The sequence below is a fragment of the Tympanuchus pallidicinctus genome, unplaced genomic scaffold (genome assembly GCF_026119805.1).
Source record: "Tympanuchus pallidicinctus isolate F22 unplaced genomic scaffold, pur_lepc_1.0 scaffold5, whole genome shotgun sequence".
NCBI lineage: Eukaryota > Metazoa > Chordata > Aves > Galliformes > Phasianidae > Tympanuchus > Tympanuchus pallidicinctus.
In genome coordinates, this window is record NW_026294769.1 from 68,198,370 (window position 1) to 68,218,862 (window position 20,493).

The 20,493-nt window shown below is 35.0% G+C and overlaps 1 protein-coding gene across 3 annotated transcripts in view; it reads right to left on the reverse strand.

Moving 5' to 3' along the window:
* Positions 1-637: 637 nt before the first annotated feature.
* Positions 638-20,493, reverse strand: part of DNAAF11 (dynein axonemal assembly factor 11) — a 30,698-nt gene continuing 10,842 nt past the window's right edge. Inside the window, exons 5-12 of one of the 3 annotated variants that reach the window (XM_052704666.1) lie at positions 20,127-20,326; positions 17,553-17,735; positions 16,901-16,978; positions 14,296-14,361; positions 13,276-13,345; positions 12,341-12,436; positions 8,814-8,899; positions 638-962 (exon numbers count right to left, since the gene is read on the reverse strand). In XM_052704666.1, the coding sequence (XP_052560626.1) occupies positions 776-962; positions 8,814-8,899; positions 12,341-12,436; positions 13,276-13,345; positions 14,296-14,361; positions 16,901-16,978; positions 17,553-17,735; positions 20,127-20,326 (966 nt within the window). In that variant the 3' untranslated portion in view covers positions 638-775. Of the gene's footprint in view, positions 963-3,191; positions 3,430-8,813; positions 8,900-11,766; positions 12,098-12,340; positions 12,437-13,275; positions 13,346-14,295; positions 14,362-16,900; positions 16,979-17,552; positions 17,736-20,126; positions 20,327-20,493 lie in introns of those variants that run through there. The other 2 variants (XM_052704667.1, XM_052704668.1) reach the window with 2 other exon arrangements.

Below are 20,493 nucleotides of genomic sequence, written 5' to 3' on the forward strand. Positions count from 1 at the left end.
GTTTTTCCTTCCTTCTCTTTTCTTTTTCAATAATAATCCACAGAATTATAGAATCACTCAGGTTGGAAAAGACCTTAAAGATCATTGAGTCCAACCACAAGCTAACCATCCTACCCTAACTCTAACAGCCCTCCACTAAATCATGTCCCTGAGCACCACATCCAGACGGTTTTTAAACACATCCAGGGATGGTGACTCAACCACCTCCCCGGGGAGCCTTTTCCAGTGCTTAACAACCCTTTCTGTAAAGAAGTGTTTCCTGACATCAAACCTAAACTTACCCTGGTGCAACTTGAGGCCATTTCCCCTCATCCTGTCACCACTGAGAAGAGACCAGCCTTGCTCTTGCTGTAAGCACCTTTCAGATACTGGAAGAGAGCAATAAGGTGTCCCCCTCAGCCTCCTTTTCCCCATACTAAACAGCCCCAGTTCCTTCAGTCTCTCCTCACAGGCCATATTCTCCAAGTCCTTCACAAGCCTTGCTGTCCTTTTAAGCTAAACAGTAATTCTTCAGAAAAAAAAACCTGACAATATGTGACTCTTTGACCCCCATTCTCATTTGGGCTTTACAGAGCAAAACAACCTAGAAAAGAAAAAAAATTATATAAGCAATATACTTACAGAAAATACACCAGAATACAGAAGTATAACAAAGTTTATGGCAAGAATTGTAATGACATTTCCAGCTTCAGCCAGATAATACTTACTCTACGCATCAGATCATGAAAACAACTCAGGTATACAGACTACAAACAGAGAGACTAATAAGAATCTTTCAAATTAGGGGAGGTACTTCTTCATTATTTTCAAAATCAACATTGCTTTTCACCGTCTCTGTAATCTTCTCTGGCTGTAGCTTAATAGGTCCTCGTCCAATTTGTCCCTTTTCTGGGATTATCTTTGTCACATCTGGGAATGAATATTTGTCAGGATCCACTTCTAATTTCTCAACTGGTTTGCTTCTGAAACAAGAGGGAAACGAAAAAAAAACCCCTTCATTTCAGGGTCAAATATAACAGCACTGTTTTGGATACCTGTTATTAAACTTAATGACTTCATTGCAAGAGTTGTTACTGAGCCCAATTAAATGAGGATTAAAAGTCCTTATTACTTGAAAATTGTTCGTTACAAAAACTCAGTGTGAACAATGAGTACTACAAAAGTACAGCTAAATCTTCACTATTTTTTACAACAGAATCTCTATCTTACAAAAATAAACACTGATAGTTAATTTGTTGGCATCTATAATTTGTCTAATATGAGGACATGAAGATTGCTGGTGTCATATTTTAAGTGACTGGCTTCTGATGTAAGACAGGATTTTACAGTCATAACTGTTCCTTCATCCTTCTGTTCACTGTTATCACACAAGGTGATTATTAGTTATAGGATGACAAATTTATCTTTGGAAAGCAGAAATACTCCTTAATTAGACAGAAAATATAATTGTACTAATTTGCGTGCTTATATCAGCTAATTCATAGGTTTTGTTAGTGGAAATACTAGCAATGTTTGTATTATGAAAAAAAGATAGTATAAGAAAGGCCAGAAGTACAAAAGAATCTCCAGATTCAACCACTATTAAGGAAATTGTTTCAGATTACACTTGCAGATGTGGACAGTCCACTCATTAAGGCAACCAAACAACACCGCATGATGATCAAAGACTTGAAATATACTTTGTCTTGCAAAGTCTGTCTTTTAAAAAAAAGGCAAAATGGGAATTTCATTGTCTGATGATCTAATTTCTGAAAATTCCAGCATGGTTTGTTTATCTTCGTACTGATTTTACCATTATACTAAGGACTACTTTGGGTCAAAGTTCCAAGCTAAACATTACAAAAGACAGTACATTACAAGATGTGAGAAAACTCCTTGTTTACCAAGGAGATCAGAAAGGTTTACTAAGACTAGAACAAAGGAAAATGTAGCAAGGTTACTGGTTGAAAAAATGTTTTACTTTGATGACAAATTAGGTAATGAAAGTATGTAAATAAAGTATATAAAAAGATCTTTAATTTGAAATACACCATCTTCAGTTTTTAGAAAGTGAGGTTTTGTGAAGAAGCTTCCAAAGTCTGCCCATGCTTCTTCATTAGTCTCCCAGGTCATGCCTGTGTCAGATCCCTGCCCAAGATACGGAGAAATGAAGAGGCAGGTTTCTTCACTTATGCTAGGGCCAAGGAAAACATGACAAACAGAAGAGTAATAGTCAGATTAGCCACCTCTTTCAGCATTATGCCACTAGAATTTTCTTGTTCTAAGGGAATTTTTTGCCCATTTTGCTGAGCAGGAAATGTCCAGAGAAGCCTACCTCTTAATAATCAGAATAATCTTTTCCCACAAGCGATGAAAACAAAAGCCACTGAGAAAATGTGTTACGAGGAAACATACAAGAAAATTGTCATTTCTTTACTCTGAATGTTCTTCCATTTATGAGGCTAGATTTTTAATTAAACTAAACAAAATTCTGTGGCAACATTCCAGAAAATGTTCATTCCTTAGAGTTAAGAAACAGCTCTGTTTCCTCTGTGATTTGTGAAAAGTGCTGTCACTTTGAAGGATTTTATTAGTAGCCACTGGGGGATTCTAAAAAGAACACCTTTTTTTTTTTTTTTTTCCTGTCTAGAAAATTAATATAATCACTAATGACAAGTCACTAATTTGAAAGCATCTCAGAAAAAAAGTAAAAAAGCATAAATATTAAATTTAATCAGCCTCAGCATGTACTTCACTCACATGGTAGAAAACATTTACCTTGATTTGATTTATTTCAATTATTATTGGTAATTTGCATTTGTTCTAAAATTGTACAAATTGCTAGTCATGAAAATACAATCAACATTATGGATTTTGAATAATTCATTGCTGAGTAGATGAATAAACTTCAATACACCAAAAAATAATTAACTGCATCATAAGTAACAGTCCACATCAACAAGCTAGTCACCAGTCATTCTCAAAATTTAATCAGCAAGTGTTATCTAGGATTAGCAAGGACAATAGGAAAGACTGAGAATCATCACAGGTCAGATATTCTGTACTTCTTTAGTACAGCTCACATTACTCCCTCAGCTATCATAAAAGAAATGTTTGGACGATGACAAGCCTTAATCATGCTGAATTCAGTGCATATATGACACATACACACAAGTCACTCTGAAATTATTGTTTCCTATTTATTTCCATGGAAACTACAACAGATACAAAGAGCACAATAACACTATTTGACAGAGCAATCTCTCAGCTTCGAGACACAGTCACCACCATTAGCTGTGAATTTTCATCAGCTATGAACAAGAACCTTCATGTTGCATTCATAAATATCTCCATGCTCATTCAGAACATGATTTGTGTCTCATGTCATTGTTGCCACTGCTGAAATGCACCACCCACTGCCTCACAGTGCTCACATCCACTGTTTGGTCTCTGTAAATATTCAGCAAATGTCAATTAATTTCAGTTGGTGCCATTTTTTCTGCATGAAAGAATTCAACTCCACACCTTTGCTTCATACGCACTTCCATGTCAGTTGCTATTTTGTCAGACCACCTCTCTGCTGCCACCTGTCGCACAGCAACAAAATGTAACAGAATATTGCTGGGATGATTCAACCTCTACCGCCATACCACCCACATCTGCCTCTGATGTCGTGGGCCAACGTAATAAAATAGGAAGCATTAATTTCAGAACTGCCATTGCACATCTCCTGGAAATGCGCTCTCCCCATCACGCTTCTATGGAAAAAATGGTATGACTACTGATGATGTCATGACTATCTGAAAAATTTTGGAAGAAGGAATGCAAACCTTTTCTGCCTAGGAGAGTAAAAACTATTCTTGTTGCTAATGCTATTTCATAAACAGTGGTAAAATAGTGATGAAGACAATAAGACCAACTACAATATATCTATCAGCCTCAGTGATCACAAATGATTCCAATTTCAGGCACTGCTACCTGCTGTTGAGTGGTCTCAAACCAAGTGAGAATGATGATCTACAGATTAGATCATCAAAATAAATAATATTAAGTGATTTTTCTTTTCCTGGCATTTCTTTCCCTTAGAAAGGTTATTTCTATCTCTATATAGTTGAAAGATGCTTCAAAAAAGAAAAAGATTTCACAATAAGAAATGACAGTCAGTCCTTCAATTTTGCATAACTATAGCAGCCTGCTGATCAATCTGGTGTGTGACAGAGCACAACTCCGATAATTTGAGGGGGGTTTTTATAATTTACACTTTTGTTCATACCGTTCTTAATTCCAACATTTGATATTTTAATGATTTGACAGTTACATTTTCTTGCTTCAACTTCTGAATTTCAATAAAAGTTTGGATTGCCAAAGATTTCTCATACTCGTGATCCAGAAAATACACTGGCATTTGACTGAAAGTTTCCTTTCTTGCATCAGCATTTGCAATGATATTTACAAAGTATGACCAACAGCTCTGGAGAGCCAATATCAGCATCCAAGTTTCATCTTCACAGTTCTGTCCCTTACCTTTCTTTTCACAGTCACTTCACAATATCAAACTGACCTTGCCTGTTAGTAAGAAACTCGCTCCAATATGTTCAATATACAAATCCATCTTAAATCATATTTTTGCATCTTAATTATCCCAGAAAAACAAAAAGCACTGCTAAATTTGTTAGTCAAAGCTGAGTCCTGTTTAAACATCGGAGAAGCTTATACTGAAAACACTTCATTCTAACAAACTGTTAAGACCTCACTTAAAAAGTACTGAAACGTTATATAAATAATGCTCATAGCAAGGGGGTTCAAACTAGATGATCTTCATGGCTCTTTTCAACCTAGGCCATTCTATGATTCTGTGGAAAACACTGTTAAGTATGTCTATGCTCTGAGTCTTTTATCCTTATCACATACGTACTTTTTGAGATGATTTTAGATTTTAAAGCTCAAGAACTAACTGAACAGTATTTTTGAGAATTTTCTGAGTTGTCCTTGCCCTTATACAACTATGGATTATTAGACACATGTGTGAGCAAATTAATTTTCAAATCATTTCTTAGGCGCCCGACATTTTTTTCCTCTGTTAGTCAAAAGATAGAGGTGTATACTGTATACTTTGGTTAGCTCTGGGCATCCATGAGAATGCAATTCAATCTACACTTTATGCTTAACAGTGAAAAAAAGCCTTTTAAAAATGTTTCTTAGTCAGACCTGATCTAGTTTCTGTTTAAAGTCAGTTGAACTACTACTACTATGTTTTCTCCTATTTCAGACAATGTAACTTGCTTTGAGAGCAGGAATTCTCAGTATCTTCATAAAAAATATCAATCTATGTAGCCTGAAAAGATTATTTTTGCAAATCCATTCAACTGACTAGGTCTGTAATCAACTCCTAGGTCTTGTAGAAGGCACTCATGACATCTCAGTAGAACTGATAACTGATTTGCCAATTGTGATCTTGCCACACATTTATTCATCTTTTGTGTAGGCCACGTTTCAGTTGCACTTACCTGTCTTTTAGTTAAAATGTTCGTTCCTGATTTAGGAGCAGAAATGAAGGTGAATTTGAGTTTTGAAAAACTGCATAAAATCTGCTTGCAGTTCCTTCAGGTTAGTTTGTCTACAGCTTCACAAAACTTCTACCCTCATCTTACTTCACATTTCCAGTTTGGAAATTAGTCATTTTATTCTATGGTATTCCTTTCTGCAACATTAAATTCTCACCTCTTTCTGCAAACTGCAGAAGTGTGCTGGGAGAGATCCTCAGCTAATAAATTGGTGGACAGGAGAATAGTCCTACACTTGGCAAAGATTCTTTCAAGGATTCAAATTAGAATGCATTTTTTGTTTTCATTTTCTGTTCCTGTCTTAGTAAATAGCTTTTATCTCAACCCATGAGTTCTATTTTGTTTCCAATTCTCTCCTCTTGGGAATAGCTTGGGTGGTGCTGAGCTGCCTGCCAGATCAAACAGCAACAGTGTATATTAACATTTAGAGATGTTTCCCATTTTCTATTTTTTTCTTTTCCAATATGATATAGGAGGAACAGTCTAAAGCTGAGTGTATGGGATAAGAGTCATTAGGTTTATGTATCTGCTACTGTTAAATTTCCAGTATAATTTGAGAAAAGTAAGTTCCTAACTACGTAAATTTCACCTATGTACCAATGGCAAATTCAGCTTCTTTTCCTCATAAATTCTGACGCCAGTAACAGTTAAGCCTGACAGATGCAGCTGCCTTATCAGTAGATGTTCTATAAATATAATAAATCAAGAAACCAAATTCCTGCTAAAATAACTTATCTCTTTGAAGGTTTGAAATACAGTTTTGTATACAGTCATAGAATGTGGCAGAAGTAGTGAGCATCATCATATAATACAACTAATGAGTTAAGAAATTTAAAGCACTATATTATAGTTTAGCAGATTATGTCTGACAGAATTTAGCTTAGACATCTGTATCTGTCAAGTGTGATCACTGTAATGAATTTCTTCCGTAATCTAAGAGACAAATATTCAGCAAGTTTTTAACATCTGGCTAATCAGCAATTTTTCAAATTCAGAGGTCAAAACCTAGTATTTTTAGAAAGAGCTGTAATTCAAAATGCCTCTTTCCTAATTCTCCTTTTGTGATTTGCACTCCTGAAATATTTTAACAATAAAAACTGCATTTTTTCCTTCAAAATCCTCAGTAAATATTTTAATAATTACTTAAAAGTGGACTGAAATCTAAAAACTCCTTGCACTTTGCCATGGAGTACCTTTAGTTCATCTCTTGGCTGGAAAGGGGGCCTGCTTCATTATTAGTCTTCAGACTCTTTCTTTTGGAGTGTTCTAAGGAAATACGTATTAGCAACCCACTAGTTGCCAGCTCTTTGCTGTTTGGAAGAATCCATTTAGAAGAGAGGTCGTGTATCTAAAGTAGGAAGATCTGATTTTCTCCTAGAGAACAGTTAATACATTTCTTTTAACTGATTTATTTTAATGTTCAAAGGCTGTAGCTTCTGCTTCTGCTGGAAAGAACCACTGCCCATCTTTTAAAAAATAATTGAAACATTCAGTAATTAAGAAGGTGAACTGTTGTAATCACTGCTGCCTAAGGAAAGGGTACAGTGGTTGTGTCTCATCTGGGATGTCAACAAATTCTTGCAGTCATCTTATTGTCTTTTCGCTAGACAGGCCAGTCAAGAAAAGAAGACAAAAACAATCCTTATTAAAATTAAGAAACAAAAAGCAGGAAAAACAACATGAGACACTTGCAGTGCCATTTGGCCAGCATCCTAAATACTGAGACCAAGAACAGACATGATCCATAATGATAACCTTTACTGTCTGCCTAGCCTTTCTATCAGTGTGTACCACAACAAAACCAAAAAAGGAAATACAACACTTTTGGTACAAATAAGCTGCTTAACAAACTTTGCAGTTACCATATCTCACAATATTGTTGCCTGCAACAAGAGGAAAAGTAAATATAGTAACATACATCAAAATGTCTGTATTTAGTAAGGCCATGTGGCCATCAACCCCCGTGTCTATCTGCTCTAATGGTTATTAACACGTGGTAAGAGAAAAAATCATAGCATATCCCTGATATTTGCTTGCTTCCAGCAGTCATTAACTACTATCTGAAGGAGTTTAAGAGCTAGAGTTTATGGCACATGTAATAGAATGGACCTATGTTGCATAACCACAGAATCACAGCGGTTGGAAGGGACCTCTGGAGATCATGTAGTCCAGGCATAACCAACCCATGTCCCATGAGCAACATGAGGCTGGCACAGTGGCTGTGCCACACCAAGCCATCTGGCCCAACCCTGGAGGTAACCCATTGCTCAGCAACAGCCAAATGTAGGTGTGCTATTAACACTGTCTGAGCTGCAGCCAGGGCACAGGGAGGGTACAGTGCAGTGCCAGCACAAGTTACGGCAAATAATTGTACGCATTTTCATTCATTAGCCATACAACGTCCAGAGATTCAACTCAGAAATCTTACAGTGTCCCTTTACTTTTACAAGCCCTATTTTACCAGAGAAAAACATTTCCTCACTTCACAGTCATGCCTTATTTGTATCACCCCTTTTTGGCAATACACACATTTGCAAACAACTGTTTTCAAGGATGCAGTAAAGGTGGAGGAAAATTTCATCAAAAATCTCTGATGAACATTTTGAAACCTCACTAAGAATTGCAGCCACTGCCATTGAACCAGACTGATGCATTAGTTAGATTTTCTGAACTGAGTAGTCAGACTTTTTTGAACTGAGGAGCCCAGAACTGGACACAGTGCTCCAGCTGTGGCTTCACCAGGGCAGAGGAGAAGGGGAGCAGAGTCTCTTTTGAGCTGCTGCAAATGTTCTTTTTAATGCACCCCAGGAAAACAAAAACCTTGCAGAATTGCTTTCTGAAGCTACTTAGTGCAGTACCTCAACGTGTATACTCACTCTATCAGTGAGCAAATACATTCATGAGAAAGATTCAAAACCTCTTTTTTTCTAAATGGTTTTGAGAGGCTACACAACAAGAAGTTCTGCAGAGACAACTCCCAGTAGGTAGTATAGTTTTAGCGTGCACCATTTCAATAATTTGAATGAGTTGATGGAACAAAACTGATCTGCAGAATTAAGTGCTTTTTTGGCTCTGCTATTGGAGAAGACCATTTTATAAACAGCACCAGACAGGCTATTAGTCTAAGGTTATTATACAGTGTTGTAACCTATACAAATGAATATTTTCATACTTTTAACAATAAGATACTCAATAGGAAGCAAATACTCTGGCAATTGAATAACTTAAGTACAAAAATTAAAATTAATGGAAAAGAAAAAAAGGAATTACCTTGTACTTTTTTTGTACATCGTGTTGCTGTCAGAAGGTTTGACTGAAGTTGATGATTTTTGCTTAGCCAGGATTATTTCTTTAACCTAAAATAAAAATAGACAGAAAAATACGTCCCACAAAAGTTGATATTTATGCTCAAAAGCATTTAAATTATCTGTCAAAAATTGAAGCAGTAAGAGGATGTGAATAAATTTTCTCTTGTGACATTTTGTCTTTCTGTTAGGTTTTAAAACTTTTCACTCAGGATGAAACATGTATAAGGCCATTTAACCAAATGATTTAAATGGAATCATATTCAAATACATATATGAGTATGCATATTTTTAAATGTTTAAATATATGTATATAAATATGTTTTCTTGTTTAGTACCACATAAATAATGCACACTGATTTTCTCTGTAGCTAATGAGCTTTTTCTTGATGCATCTTCTGCTTGTATTTGAGTCTTAATGTCTATGTTAGTTCAGACATTTTTATTAAAGCACCTGCTAAGTTCTGGACTTCTCACTATTTATGAAAAGGAGAAGCAACTACAAAGTCTTTCAGCAACTTTACTAAAATTAAATTTCAACATTGAAGCCTAAGTGAATTCCCTTTCTCAAAGAAAACATGTCCATCGCCATTTTGTTTAAAGAACGTATTTCATTTCTCATGGCAAAAACATCTCTCTTTCCTTTCATAACAACACCATGGGAAAGGGATCCCTTAAGCACTTGAAAGGAAGGGGGAGAACAGGAACATAACGGAACTATAAGAGAACTAAAACAAATAGTTTATTTTAACAAGTATGTTGTGGTAAAATTGACTTGAAAGTATTCTGCTCCAGATCTCTTAAAGTCTTTGCTCCAAACTGTGTAACAAGTAAGACAGATTTATAATTCTGTAGCTTCTATAATCCATTTCTGAAATGCATTGCCAAGAGGCTGATCCCTTCTGATTCTGTATACACTCTGGTGAAGGAAAGTCTTTTTCTTTGAATCTTCCCTCACTTCACAGGGGGCCCTAATGTGCATTCCTTTGATGACCCTGACACTAATGTTCCTTACTTCACCCATTGAATACACTGACAAGGAAAGTAAGGAAAATCACTGGTTCTGCAATCAACAGGAAAGGATTCCTCAACAGGATAAAGTTTTTTGAAGGGTTTGTCAAATAAGAAAAGGGTTAGGATTTGTGTACTATATCATCATTTTTTTACTCAAAAGCTCTCTTGGTCAAAAGATGTCAAGAAAAAAAGTAGGTGATATTGTCTATTTTCTTTTTGTTTCTTTTGAAACAATATACAACCATGGTATGTGAGGTTCAACAAGACAGTGATCACATGCTGATCTCTCAGAGAAGTCAAGAAAGTGAGCTTAACTAATATGGAAAACAGAAGTGATGGAGTTAAACTTTGGCTAAATATAAGACTTTGGGCTCAGGAGAAAGTTAAATGACTGGAATTTGAAATCTGCAATATACAGGAAGAAAGTCTAAGTGAATATAGTGAAGCTTTCTGGAAGTAGTTCTATGAAACTGTTGTTAATAGTTAGAATGTTCAGAAACCAGATAAGAGAGGTCTTTTAAGAACATTAGCAGATAACTCTAAAAATGGATGTGTTGAACAGGATCTGGCATATATTTGAGAAAAGAGAAGGAATTTGTGAAAACAATATTTTTAAGCTGAGTCATCTTTTCAGCCTACAGTTTTTTCCTACAATGGCTTTCTTTTCCTGCAATCTGAATTCCACTGAGTAATAGAGTTCATCTGAAACACATTTATTCTGAAGGAAGAAATGATTTGTAGGGTTCCACAGCTGTACGTCTCCATATGAACTGGATGGCAGTGAAATATTACTACATTTTCCACACCGAGCTGAGTGAGAATTCTATGAAATTTTATCAGATAATTCTTACACTGACATGTGTGATATATATCCTTCTATTTTCATATTAAGGTAACTAATTCTTAATGGCCTTTAAGTTTCTGAATGCTTTTGAACACCTACACTATAAAAAGCTGTCAGAATTCATTTGTTATTGCTTCTATAATGAAGGGTTAAACAAAAAAATCAAAATTTTCCCTTTGCTTTACTAACACAAGGAAAGCTAAGTTTTAAAACATGAAACATGATACAGAATGTATCAGAACCCTGAAAAAAAAAATGTTTGCTAATAATGCTGATTTCTGTTATAGTTCACGAGCAGTAATTAACAAGCCTCTGGTATCATCTATTGATGGCATTTTACAAAATTGATGATTTAATATGTCAATTTTGGTTAAAGTTAACCAAGAAACTCACTTTTTATCTTCTCTGCAAGATATTTTGATATTTAGGGAGTGCCTTAGAAATTTCTGACACCCATTCTGCATTGGTTTGCTGTACAATAAATAGTACATTTAAGAAAAATGTTTCCAGAAAACGAGGTGAAAATAATTTACTTTCTTCTGTGTTACGTGGAATTTACTATCTATAATATCTATGGAATGGCAAGGCCATCGGAGAGTCAACTAGAGAGATTTTACTTCTCATTTTAAAGGCTGGGAAAATATGATGAACAGGCTGGAAGATGTACAGTGAAATGTTTAGCAACCTACCCAAAAACTCACTAAAGCAAGAAAAAAAACACTGAATTCAGTTAGCATTCTGTTAGTGATCTTTTCTGGATAGTATTGCAAAAAGTCTTCTGTATAAGTCTGCATTTTAGTTAAATAGTATTTTAAGAATTTCAGTTACCTATGGAACTTGCTAGCTCTTTTATCTAGTTACAAATAATTTTAATTTTATTTTTAATAATTATTTATCAGGATCAGAAATGTTAAATATAGTGCAATATAGTCATTAGGTTTTTCTTATCATTGATACAAACTGAAAAGAAGCTGCATGAACTGTCCTTTCTCTCATCTTGAAATATCAAATTAATATCAAGTTTATGATAAAAAATTAGTGCTATCAAATATTGTTGATATCTTCAACCATAAAGCTCTGGAAGAAAAGCTTGTGCTGGCATTACAGTTACTCCCAAAATTTATTCATTATATTACTTTCCTAGAATACATTCTTTTCCTATTAATATGATTTCTATGGATAGAAAGCATTTTGACAAGGATTTGTATCCCAAAAATGTCATTTTCACACATGTGTGGGCCACACGAATTTTGAAAAATTCATCTGGTCTTATTATCTCATACAGACAAAAAAGCTTCTTATTTTCAGTTCTATTATAAATACTTCTTCATACATGGCTTCAGAACATGACAGATTTTGCAGAGGATATTTTCACATATAAAAAGCTGTATCTGTTGAAAATATAGGAAAAAGTTCTATTAATATTGATTTCCTTAAGAGTTCTTTAAAGGAATTCTAAATCAGACCTTTTGGCACTCTGATTAAATCATCATTCTGGAATGTTCCTTCTTTGGGAAATACATCCTGAATAACTTTAACTAGCTAGTTATTACCTTTGACTCAGAAACATTCCCAGTGTACTCACAACATTTTAAATACCTTCCTGTGATGCCTCCTCAGATTGTTTTACATACCTTTGGCATGCTGACAACTAAATGACCAGTTGTTTGTGATCTTTTAGCAGAGCTGCTATCTGGCTTGACTTCCTCAGGGAGCACTAGTTGGAATGTCTGTGAGAAAACAGAATTGAAGTATATCATGCTAATTTTTTTTATTTTCATTTTTAACCTGGATAGAACACATACACATAAGACAACCATCACATTATTTGATATTAATAGCAGTCTATGTCTAAAACCTCTCAATTGAAATACAGTATTACTAATCCTAATACACGATTAACATGCTAAACAGCTTTTACTAACAAGAATAGCTATATGTATATTTTTGAATTGCTGTCATTTCTGAAGTAATGTTTCTAAAAAATGTTGTAAACTGATGCTTTACTTACATTAGCAATTAAATGAGAAAGCTAATCTAGTCTATTTTAGATTTAAATTAATTCTGAAATTTTATTTATGCAGTTGGTAAAGTCATAAATATGGACTTTCGTTTACTATTTAAATGTTTCAAATTTTTCAAAAAACTGATGATAAAAATAGAACCATTAAGAAGGGAGAAAAGTAAAATGGCATTTTAAACATTCTTTCAAAGGAATACACATCCATTCATTTCCGTCTGCTATAAATTCCAGATTGTGAAACTGCTAAATAGTAGCCTAGGGCAACTAATAAGCTCTCTTAAGTGATTTATGGTACACTATAATGGAAATAAAAAGTGAGAAGGAGAGAAAGAGAGAATAGAATTTCATTTCAGGCTTTGCATCTCTTCTGGTTAGAATTTCCACAGTTTATACGTGGTTCAAAATAAAGAAATTATGAAAGAGTGTTTTTTCTGAATATGTGCACAAAAGTTGATAATTACTGTAAGTCAGCTACAGAGTACACTGAATAACCATTGCATAAACTAAACATTGATCTGACATGAATTTAATAAGAAAAAAACTAACCTTTCCTTTCACCAGTACTCGTATGTAAGTTGGCTGGACATCGATATCAAGCAGAGAAGTGTCCAGATGTCTTAAAAAATAAATTTATATAAATTAATAAACTTCACAATACAATTCAGTACATAACTTGACAATTTGTAAACTATAAAATTCAATTTTTAGTTATTAAGTTAAATGAAATATTACTTAGATTTAGTGGGATGGTTTTTGGAAGAAAAATATTATATTCCTATGTGTGTTCACAGAATTTTTAAGGCTCCAAAAAACCTAATTCTTGTAAGTCAGAAAAAAATTGAGTGGGCTTGTTCTAAACAAAATAAATAAGCTTAAAGGAAAGAACACCTGATGTGAATTATAATATAAATTCTAACAAGTTCCAATTTGGGGTAAATAGTCTTGTGGCTTTCAAATCCCTTTTTGACCCAGAGGTAAAGCCACAAATAAAGTTGCTGAAGTACTTAGTAGTAAATACAATAAAAGAGTTATAAGGTTACCTTCTCATATTTTGGTCTGTTTCAGATAACTTTATTCTAGAGAATGCTCTGTCATAGTTTAGGGAATAGCATAAACCATGGACTCTTTCCAATAAGCGCTATGGACTAGGCTATCTCATCTTGTTTCAAGAAGAATTTAACTAGAAGATCCTGAACTGTATTGGAGCCTTTCTAGGGCTAGACAACGGACAAAAACATTTCTTACAATTCTATTCTGCCAATGAATGAATGGAAAAGATTTTACATAACTATAAACTGACAAGTGTGGAGGAAAGTTGTCTGTAGACTGCAAAAGACATCAGTTAAAAAAAAGACTGCTAAGACACAGAGCTTATTCAATCAATCTGAAGGGTCTTTGAGTTATACAGTTCCACTTCTTTGATAGAGGCGTCAAGATTGATTATATAACATCCTCTATTTGTTTTCCTCTTGAAATTCCATTACAAAAAGGATTATATTTGGAATTCTGTGTATTAGAACTTACGAATGGCAAAAATGAAGTGGAAACATAAATAATAAGTCTGACCTGTAAACAGCAAGATCCAAGATGAACTGATTGTTTTCTTCATCATCTTTCAAAGAGAAATGAAGCCTAATAGTAATGATAAGACACACCATCAGAATCAATTGGGATGAATAAACAAACATTATGACCCTCTTCAAATTCAACTACTAACAATTTCAGGTAAATAAAAATGATACTGATCATGATCATGTGATAATGTGACATGAATATTTGACAAATGGTTTCAAATTTTCCTCATAAGTAGTAAAAGATATTAACATAGTGACATTTGAGCTAGAGTCACTCTTATATTTGCTTTTTGTTCTTACCCGATCCCCAAGAAACAAATAAAAATTGTGCTGAAGGTTAGTTAACTTCAGTCTGTCAGTGCAGAAAGAGAGACATCTGCTGGCAAAGTGTCTTTTTTATAGATATCTTCATAGAAAGACAGTTCATGAAAAGCATGAACAGCCTGAAACCCAGTAATTCTAACTTCATAATTTGTTTATTAAAAAAAAAAATTGCATGTTTTTTCTTGTGGAAGTTACCTGTAGCATAAATATCTGCATCCGCGTTTGTAAAATAAAGTAAATAAAAATGCATAATATCCTTGATTCTACAAGCTTTGTCCTTTTTGTTAAAAATAAGGCCATAGATTTTAATAGCTATGTGTTTCTGATCTGCTGGCTAACTTCTGAAATTTCTGAACAAATCTCAGCAATTATAAATTTAAAACAACTCTTGTACTTTTATTATAAGGAGATTTTGTCTACAGCTACAAGTTCTGATCAAATACTGAAACTGACATCAGAATCCTCAGATACTTTGGGTTCATCTAATAGAAAAAAGCTAAACTGTTAACAGTTTATCAGTTAGCAGTAATATCTCAGCAATGAAAATACAGATATACTTTTAAATTCTTTTCTCTCCCCCACTGTGACACAGACTAATTAGAAGAAAGCTTATGGAGCTTTTAGCTTATGCATATTTTTGAACAGAAAACTGCAAGTAGTCCGAACAGCTTTTTTTCCCATTCACGCTTCCTTTTCTTACTACACCCAAAATCTTGAGAATGCATTAAAATACAAAGGGCAAAAAAATAGAGAATTGTTAAATTTTCTAGGTGAAATCTTTCGTAGAAACGAGAAAAATAAATAGTCTTCTTTTCTGAATAGCATACAGCCATTCCTTTTGATAAGCTTTCAGCATCAGATAACCTTGGATATTTTGGACATTAGACTTAAGCAATAAAACAAAACGTTTGGAGGGCACCATCTCTGTACTCTTTATTTATGTCTCTCCAATACCTGCCAGATTGCTCTGAAGAGCTGGAATATTCCTGTTGAAGCCATAACAGCAAAGAATGTCAATGAACTGGCTTTACCTGGGCACATCCACACAGTAAATTTTAATCCAGTAAACTCAGGTGATATAAATAGGACTGCTACTAGCAGTTAACTCTAGATGACTGTTTTTCTTAAAATTAGATAGCTTGAGCTTGATTCTAAATGCTTTCTATTAGCATAAGATTTAAACTATTTAAGGTTTGTCATCTTTCAACTAGGAAATCATTCTTTTCATTTTCTGTCAACACGTTTTTACCGAAAGGTACATCAAAACAATGAAAAGATTATTCCAATGAATATCAAATAAATACAAGCTTTTCTGCTATTACCTATAATTTTACCTAGATTATAGAAAATTATGCATTTACAATGCATACAAATGCATTTATGCAATGTAAGATTTCAAATCCCTTAAATTTGCATGGATTTATGAATTTCTAAAGTTCAGAAAGCATTTTTCATGCCAGTGATAAGTACTTTCTTAGCTTTGGGGTTTTGCTTGCTTGTTTGCTTGTTTTTGTAGATAAACCAGTCTACAATTGGAAAAACTTGTTTGGAGAATAGCAGACAGGTATGTTTTCCTTCAAAGGCCAACTACTGATCATAGGCAGTTTGAGAAGCCGTTCATAAGGAAACAATTCTCTGTCTTCTATTTTCCATTAATAGAAGAAAGCTTGGTTCCAGCTTCAAGTGAAATCAATGGTAACACATGGCTGATATTCCAGGAAATTCATTTTAAAATAGGACTTGAATATCCATGTGCCTTTGAAGACACGAGCCTCCATTGCTACAGACTTCTATGTCATGCATAGAAGTGAATTACATACGCTGCACAATTCTGCCAGGTTTATATCTGTCATTTAAAGACAGAATGATTTTGTTCAAAACTAGTACTTACATATAATTTTCCACATTTAAAGTGGCTACTTAGACATATCTGTCTTCAACAGTCAGATTTTAGTTACACTTTTTCCACTATTAGCAAGATGCTGTTGGAGAAATTTACCATAGAAGGGAAGAAGAGTAAGGAGTTTTTACACAAAAATGAATTCTTTTGTTTTCAAATACCAAGATATAAATTACCAATCTTTTACACTTTACTCACTGAAAACTATTTTTCCAGTATCAGAGTGTAATTTTAGGAGTAACTTTCCCCACTTGAAATACAATATTACATATCAGAATTTGTCTTTTTTCTTGTTTTTTGTATTGTCACACATTTCAAAATAGTGGTTTAAATCAACTGTTTAAATTCTTCACAGCATTGCTTTCTTACATACTTAGGCATATTGACATTCAGAACTTTTCCTTCTGCAGTGACCAATTTTGGAAGAGGCTTCTCTCTTGTTTTTGACCCTCTAAACAAAACAGAAAGAAAAGCAGCTTATAATTTCACATTTTCATATTTTATGTTGAATAGCAAAACAGAAAGGAGAAGATGTCAGGAAGGCAAGGATTATCTGGTACTGGATTTTAAGGATACAACTTATTTCAGAAACTAAACAGGTTATGTCAGATGTCCAACTGAACATTAAAAGCATCATCTAAAGCTGAGCAAATACTTTGTAGTATCATTTATTTACATAGATAATAACTTCCTAGGTGTGTCACTCAGAATTCATTGTCAAACATGATATCAAACATGAATTAGCTGGCAGAACAGTGGAAATTCTGAAATCCAAACAGTGGAGCTGAAAAGAGAAATTATTATATTTAACAACCCTGTTTGGGAGAAAACAAAATAAAGGGTAAAATAAAAAATAGGAAATGAAAAATAATAAGCAGTCAGTATATTTTACTAACATTTTTAAAGCATATTTGCACAGGTAAAGACAATATTCAATGGGAGGCAGACGCCAACCTCCTCTCTGTGCCTTCAAAAAGTTGTTCATCTTCAGTTCCCAAAATATATTATAAAACAAAAAAACATACCTTATACTGTCCCTAGCTTTCCTTTTTTCTTCAATATATCTGTGAGTTTCTAATCTAGATTCTGGAGTATATGGTGTTGGCTCCTCCCAAAATCTTCTGTCTTCTTCATCATCTTCAGCCGTTCTCCACATTTGTTGTTCTCCTTCCGTCTGATGATTTTCTTTGTATTGTAGGGAGTCTGGGCTACACGAAACCACATGGAATATTGTTTGAAAAAGAAGAGTAACAGCAATGATAGATTGATTACTCCGCTATGAATATTAATTCCTACCAATAACAATATTTTAAGTATTTGGGTAACTTATTCTGCTCTAGTCTGAGGCTGAGGTACTCATTAAGTTCTTTGCTTGAGTCTTCACTGGCAGCCAGGATTCTCATTCTTCTCACAACCCCAAACCTCATATTCCTGAAACTCCTGGTGTGAACTGGGGAGAAAACTCCCCCACACTGTAAGGGCAGAGTAAGTCTGAGACTGCCTCCTGAAACTGAATTTGTACAGGTCTATGGGGCATGATGGACATGCATCCAGGATCCAAAGGGAACTGGCTGATATGGCTGCCAAACTGCACTCCATTATACTTGAAAAGTTGTGGCTGTCAGGCAGAGTTCCCTAGTAACAAGAAAAAAAGGAGACATCACTTCCATATACAAGAAGGGGAGGGAGGAGGATCTGGGGAACTGCAGGTCAGTGAGACTCAACTCTATGTGTTGGAAAATCACGGAGCACATCCTCCTGGGAGATACATTAAGGCACATGAGGGATGAGCAGGTCATCCGAAACAGAAGGCAGAGCTTCACCAGGGGAAAGTCATGCCTGACCAATCTACTGGTCTTCCATGACAGAGTGACAGCATCAGTGGACAAGGGGAAGGCAACTGATGTCATCTATCTGGACTTCTGCAAGGCCTCTGACATGGTTCTGAACCACATTCTTTTCTCTGAATTAGAGAATACGGATTTGAAGGGTGGACTATTTGGTGGATAAATTGGCCTGAAAGACACACCCAGATGCTTGTGGTCAATGTATTTAAGTCCAGGTGGAGGCTGATGACAAGCAGTGGTCCTCCAGGGGGCGGTCCTGGGGCCAGTACTCTTGAACATCTTCTATTCATGACATAGATGAAGGGATTGAGCGCACCCACAGCAAGTTTGCCGTAGAAGGAAGAGGTGCCATCCAGAGGGACTTTGATAAACTCTACAGGTGGGTCCTTGTGAACCTAATAAGATTTAACAAAGCAAAGTGCAAGCAGTAATCCCAAATGTGTATATAGACTGAGAGAAGAAATCCTTGAGAGTATCCCTGTTGAGAAAGAGATAGGGATCCTGGTAAACGAAAAATTTAACATGAGGCAGCAGTGTGCTCTTGCAGTCCAGAAGGCCAACAGTATCCTGGGCTGCATCAGAAGAGGGGTGAGATGATTGTCTCTCTCTGCTCTGTTCTCATGAGGCCCCATCTGGAGCACTGTCCCTGTGTCCAGGCCCCAAACACAGGAGAGATGTTTAGCTTTTGAAAAGGTCCAGAGGAGAGCCACAAAGATGATTAGAGGGCTGGAGCACCTTTCCTATGATGATAGGCTGAAGAAATCGGTCTTGCTCAGCCTAGAAAAGAGAAGGTTTCAGGGAGACTCATTATGGCCTTCCAATATCTAAAAGGAGATATAAACATGAGGGAAATCAATTTTTTACACAGGTAGGCAGTGATACGACAAGGGAGAATGGTTTTAAATTAAAGGAGGGAAGATTTAGATCAGATAGGGGGAAGTTTTCCACACAGAGGGTGGTGAAGTGCTAGAACATATTGCCCTGAGAGGATGTGGATGCCCCATCTCTGAAGGTGTTCAAGGCCAGGTTAGGTGGGGGCCCAGGCAACCTGATCTAGTGATCAATCTTGCAGTTGGCAACTCTGCCTGTGGCAAGTGGATTGGAACTTGATGATTCTTAAGGTCCCTTCCAACCCAATCCATTCTACGATTCTTTGATTCTATGAATCACGGAAATTAGACTCTACTGGACTAAAAATGGACTAAAGATGAAGGTCAAGTACAGTGAAAGAGAAAGTGAGAGAAAAATCCTTCAGCTGTCTTAGTAAAAAAAGGTAGAAGAAGTGAAGGTGTAAACAATTCCATAGCCTTTTACACATCTCAAAAGATCTTCAAATTGTATCATTCTTAATATCTATTATGTCTGAAGCAAAAGAAATTATAGATGAAGAACAGCTTTCTCTGAAAAAATTGCATTACCTTAAATAACAATTTCCAGCTGTCTATCTGAAAGAAGCTATCAATTACACTGTTTTGCACCTAGACAATTTAGCCAGGAGATACAGGACAAAAATTCTTTTGTACTGTCTGCAGATCAGTAATTAATGACATTTATAACTGATTATATTTTTCTTTAGGCATAAAATGCTTGAGGATAAATGCTGGAATCCCACTAGAATCAGTAATAAAGACAAACATGAGACTTTAAGTAGAATTACATAACCAATATTTCAGGAGGAAAAGCAAAATTATTAATGAAGAAAAAGAATGATGATTAGATGATTACTTAAAAACTGTTGCTACCTACGGTTACCTGTCAAGTCCAAGCTCAGCTTCCATTTGTTTTTCTTTCCTGTCCTTTCTTTCATGCATCTTTCTTTGAGCCTCTTCTTTTTCTTTGGCTCTTTTGAGAAGGTAAGCTTGTTCCTGTTCTCTGATTTTCTGTTTCACTTCTGGATAGTATTGAAGTGCTTGAATTCTCTCCGAACGTTCTATTTCTTTACTATCCAAATACTTCCCAAAGGGAAGAAAAATCCATATAAATACATGAGAACTTTTAAACATATTCAATCAAATAAATCCATTAAACTTCAGGTTAATTTAATATTCATTTCAAACCTCCAAAGCACTATTTAAGAAACAGTATATTTAAACAAATTAACAGTAAATTTCTATTTAGG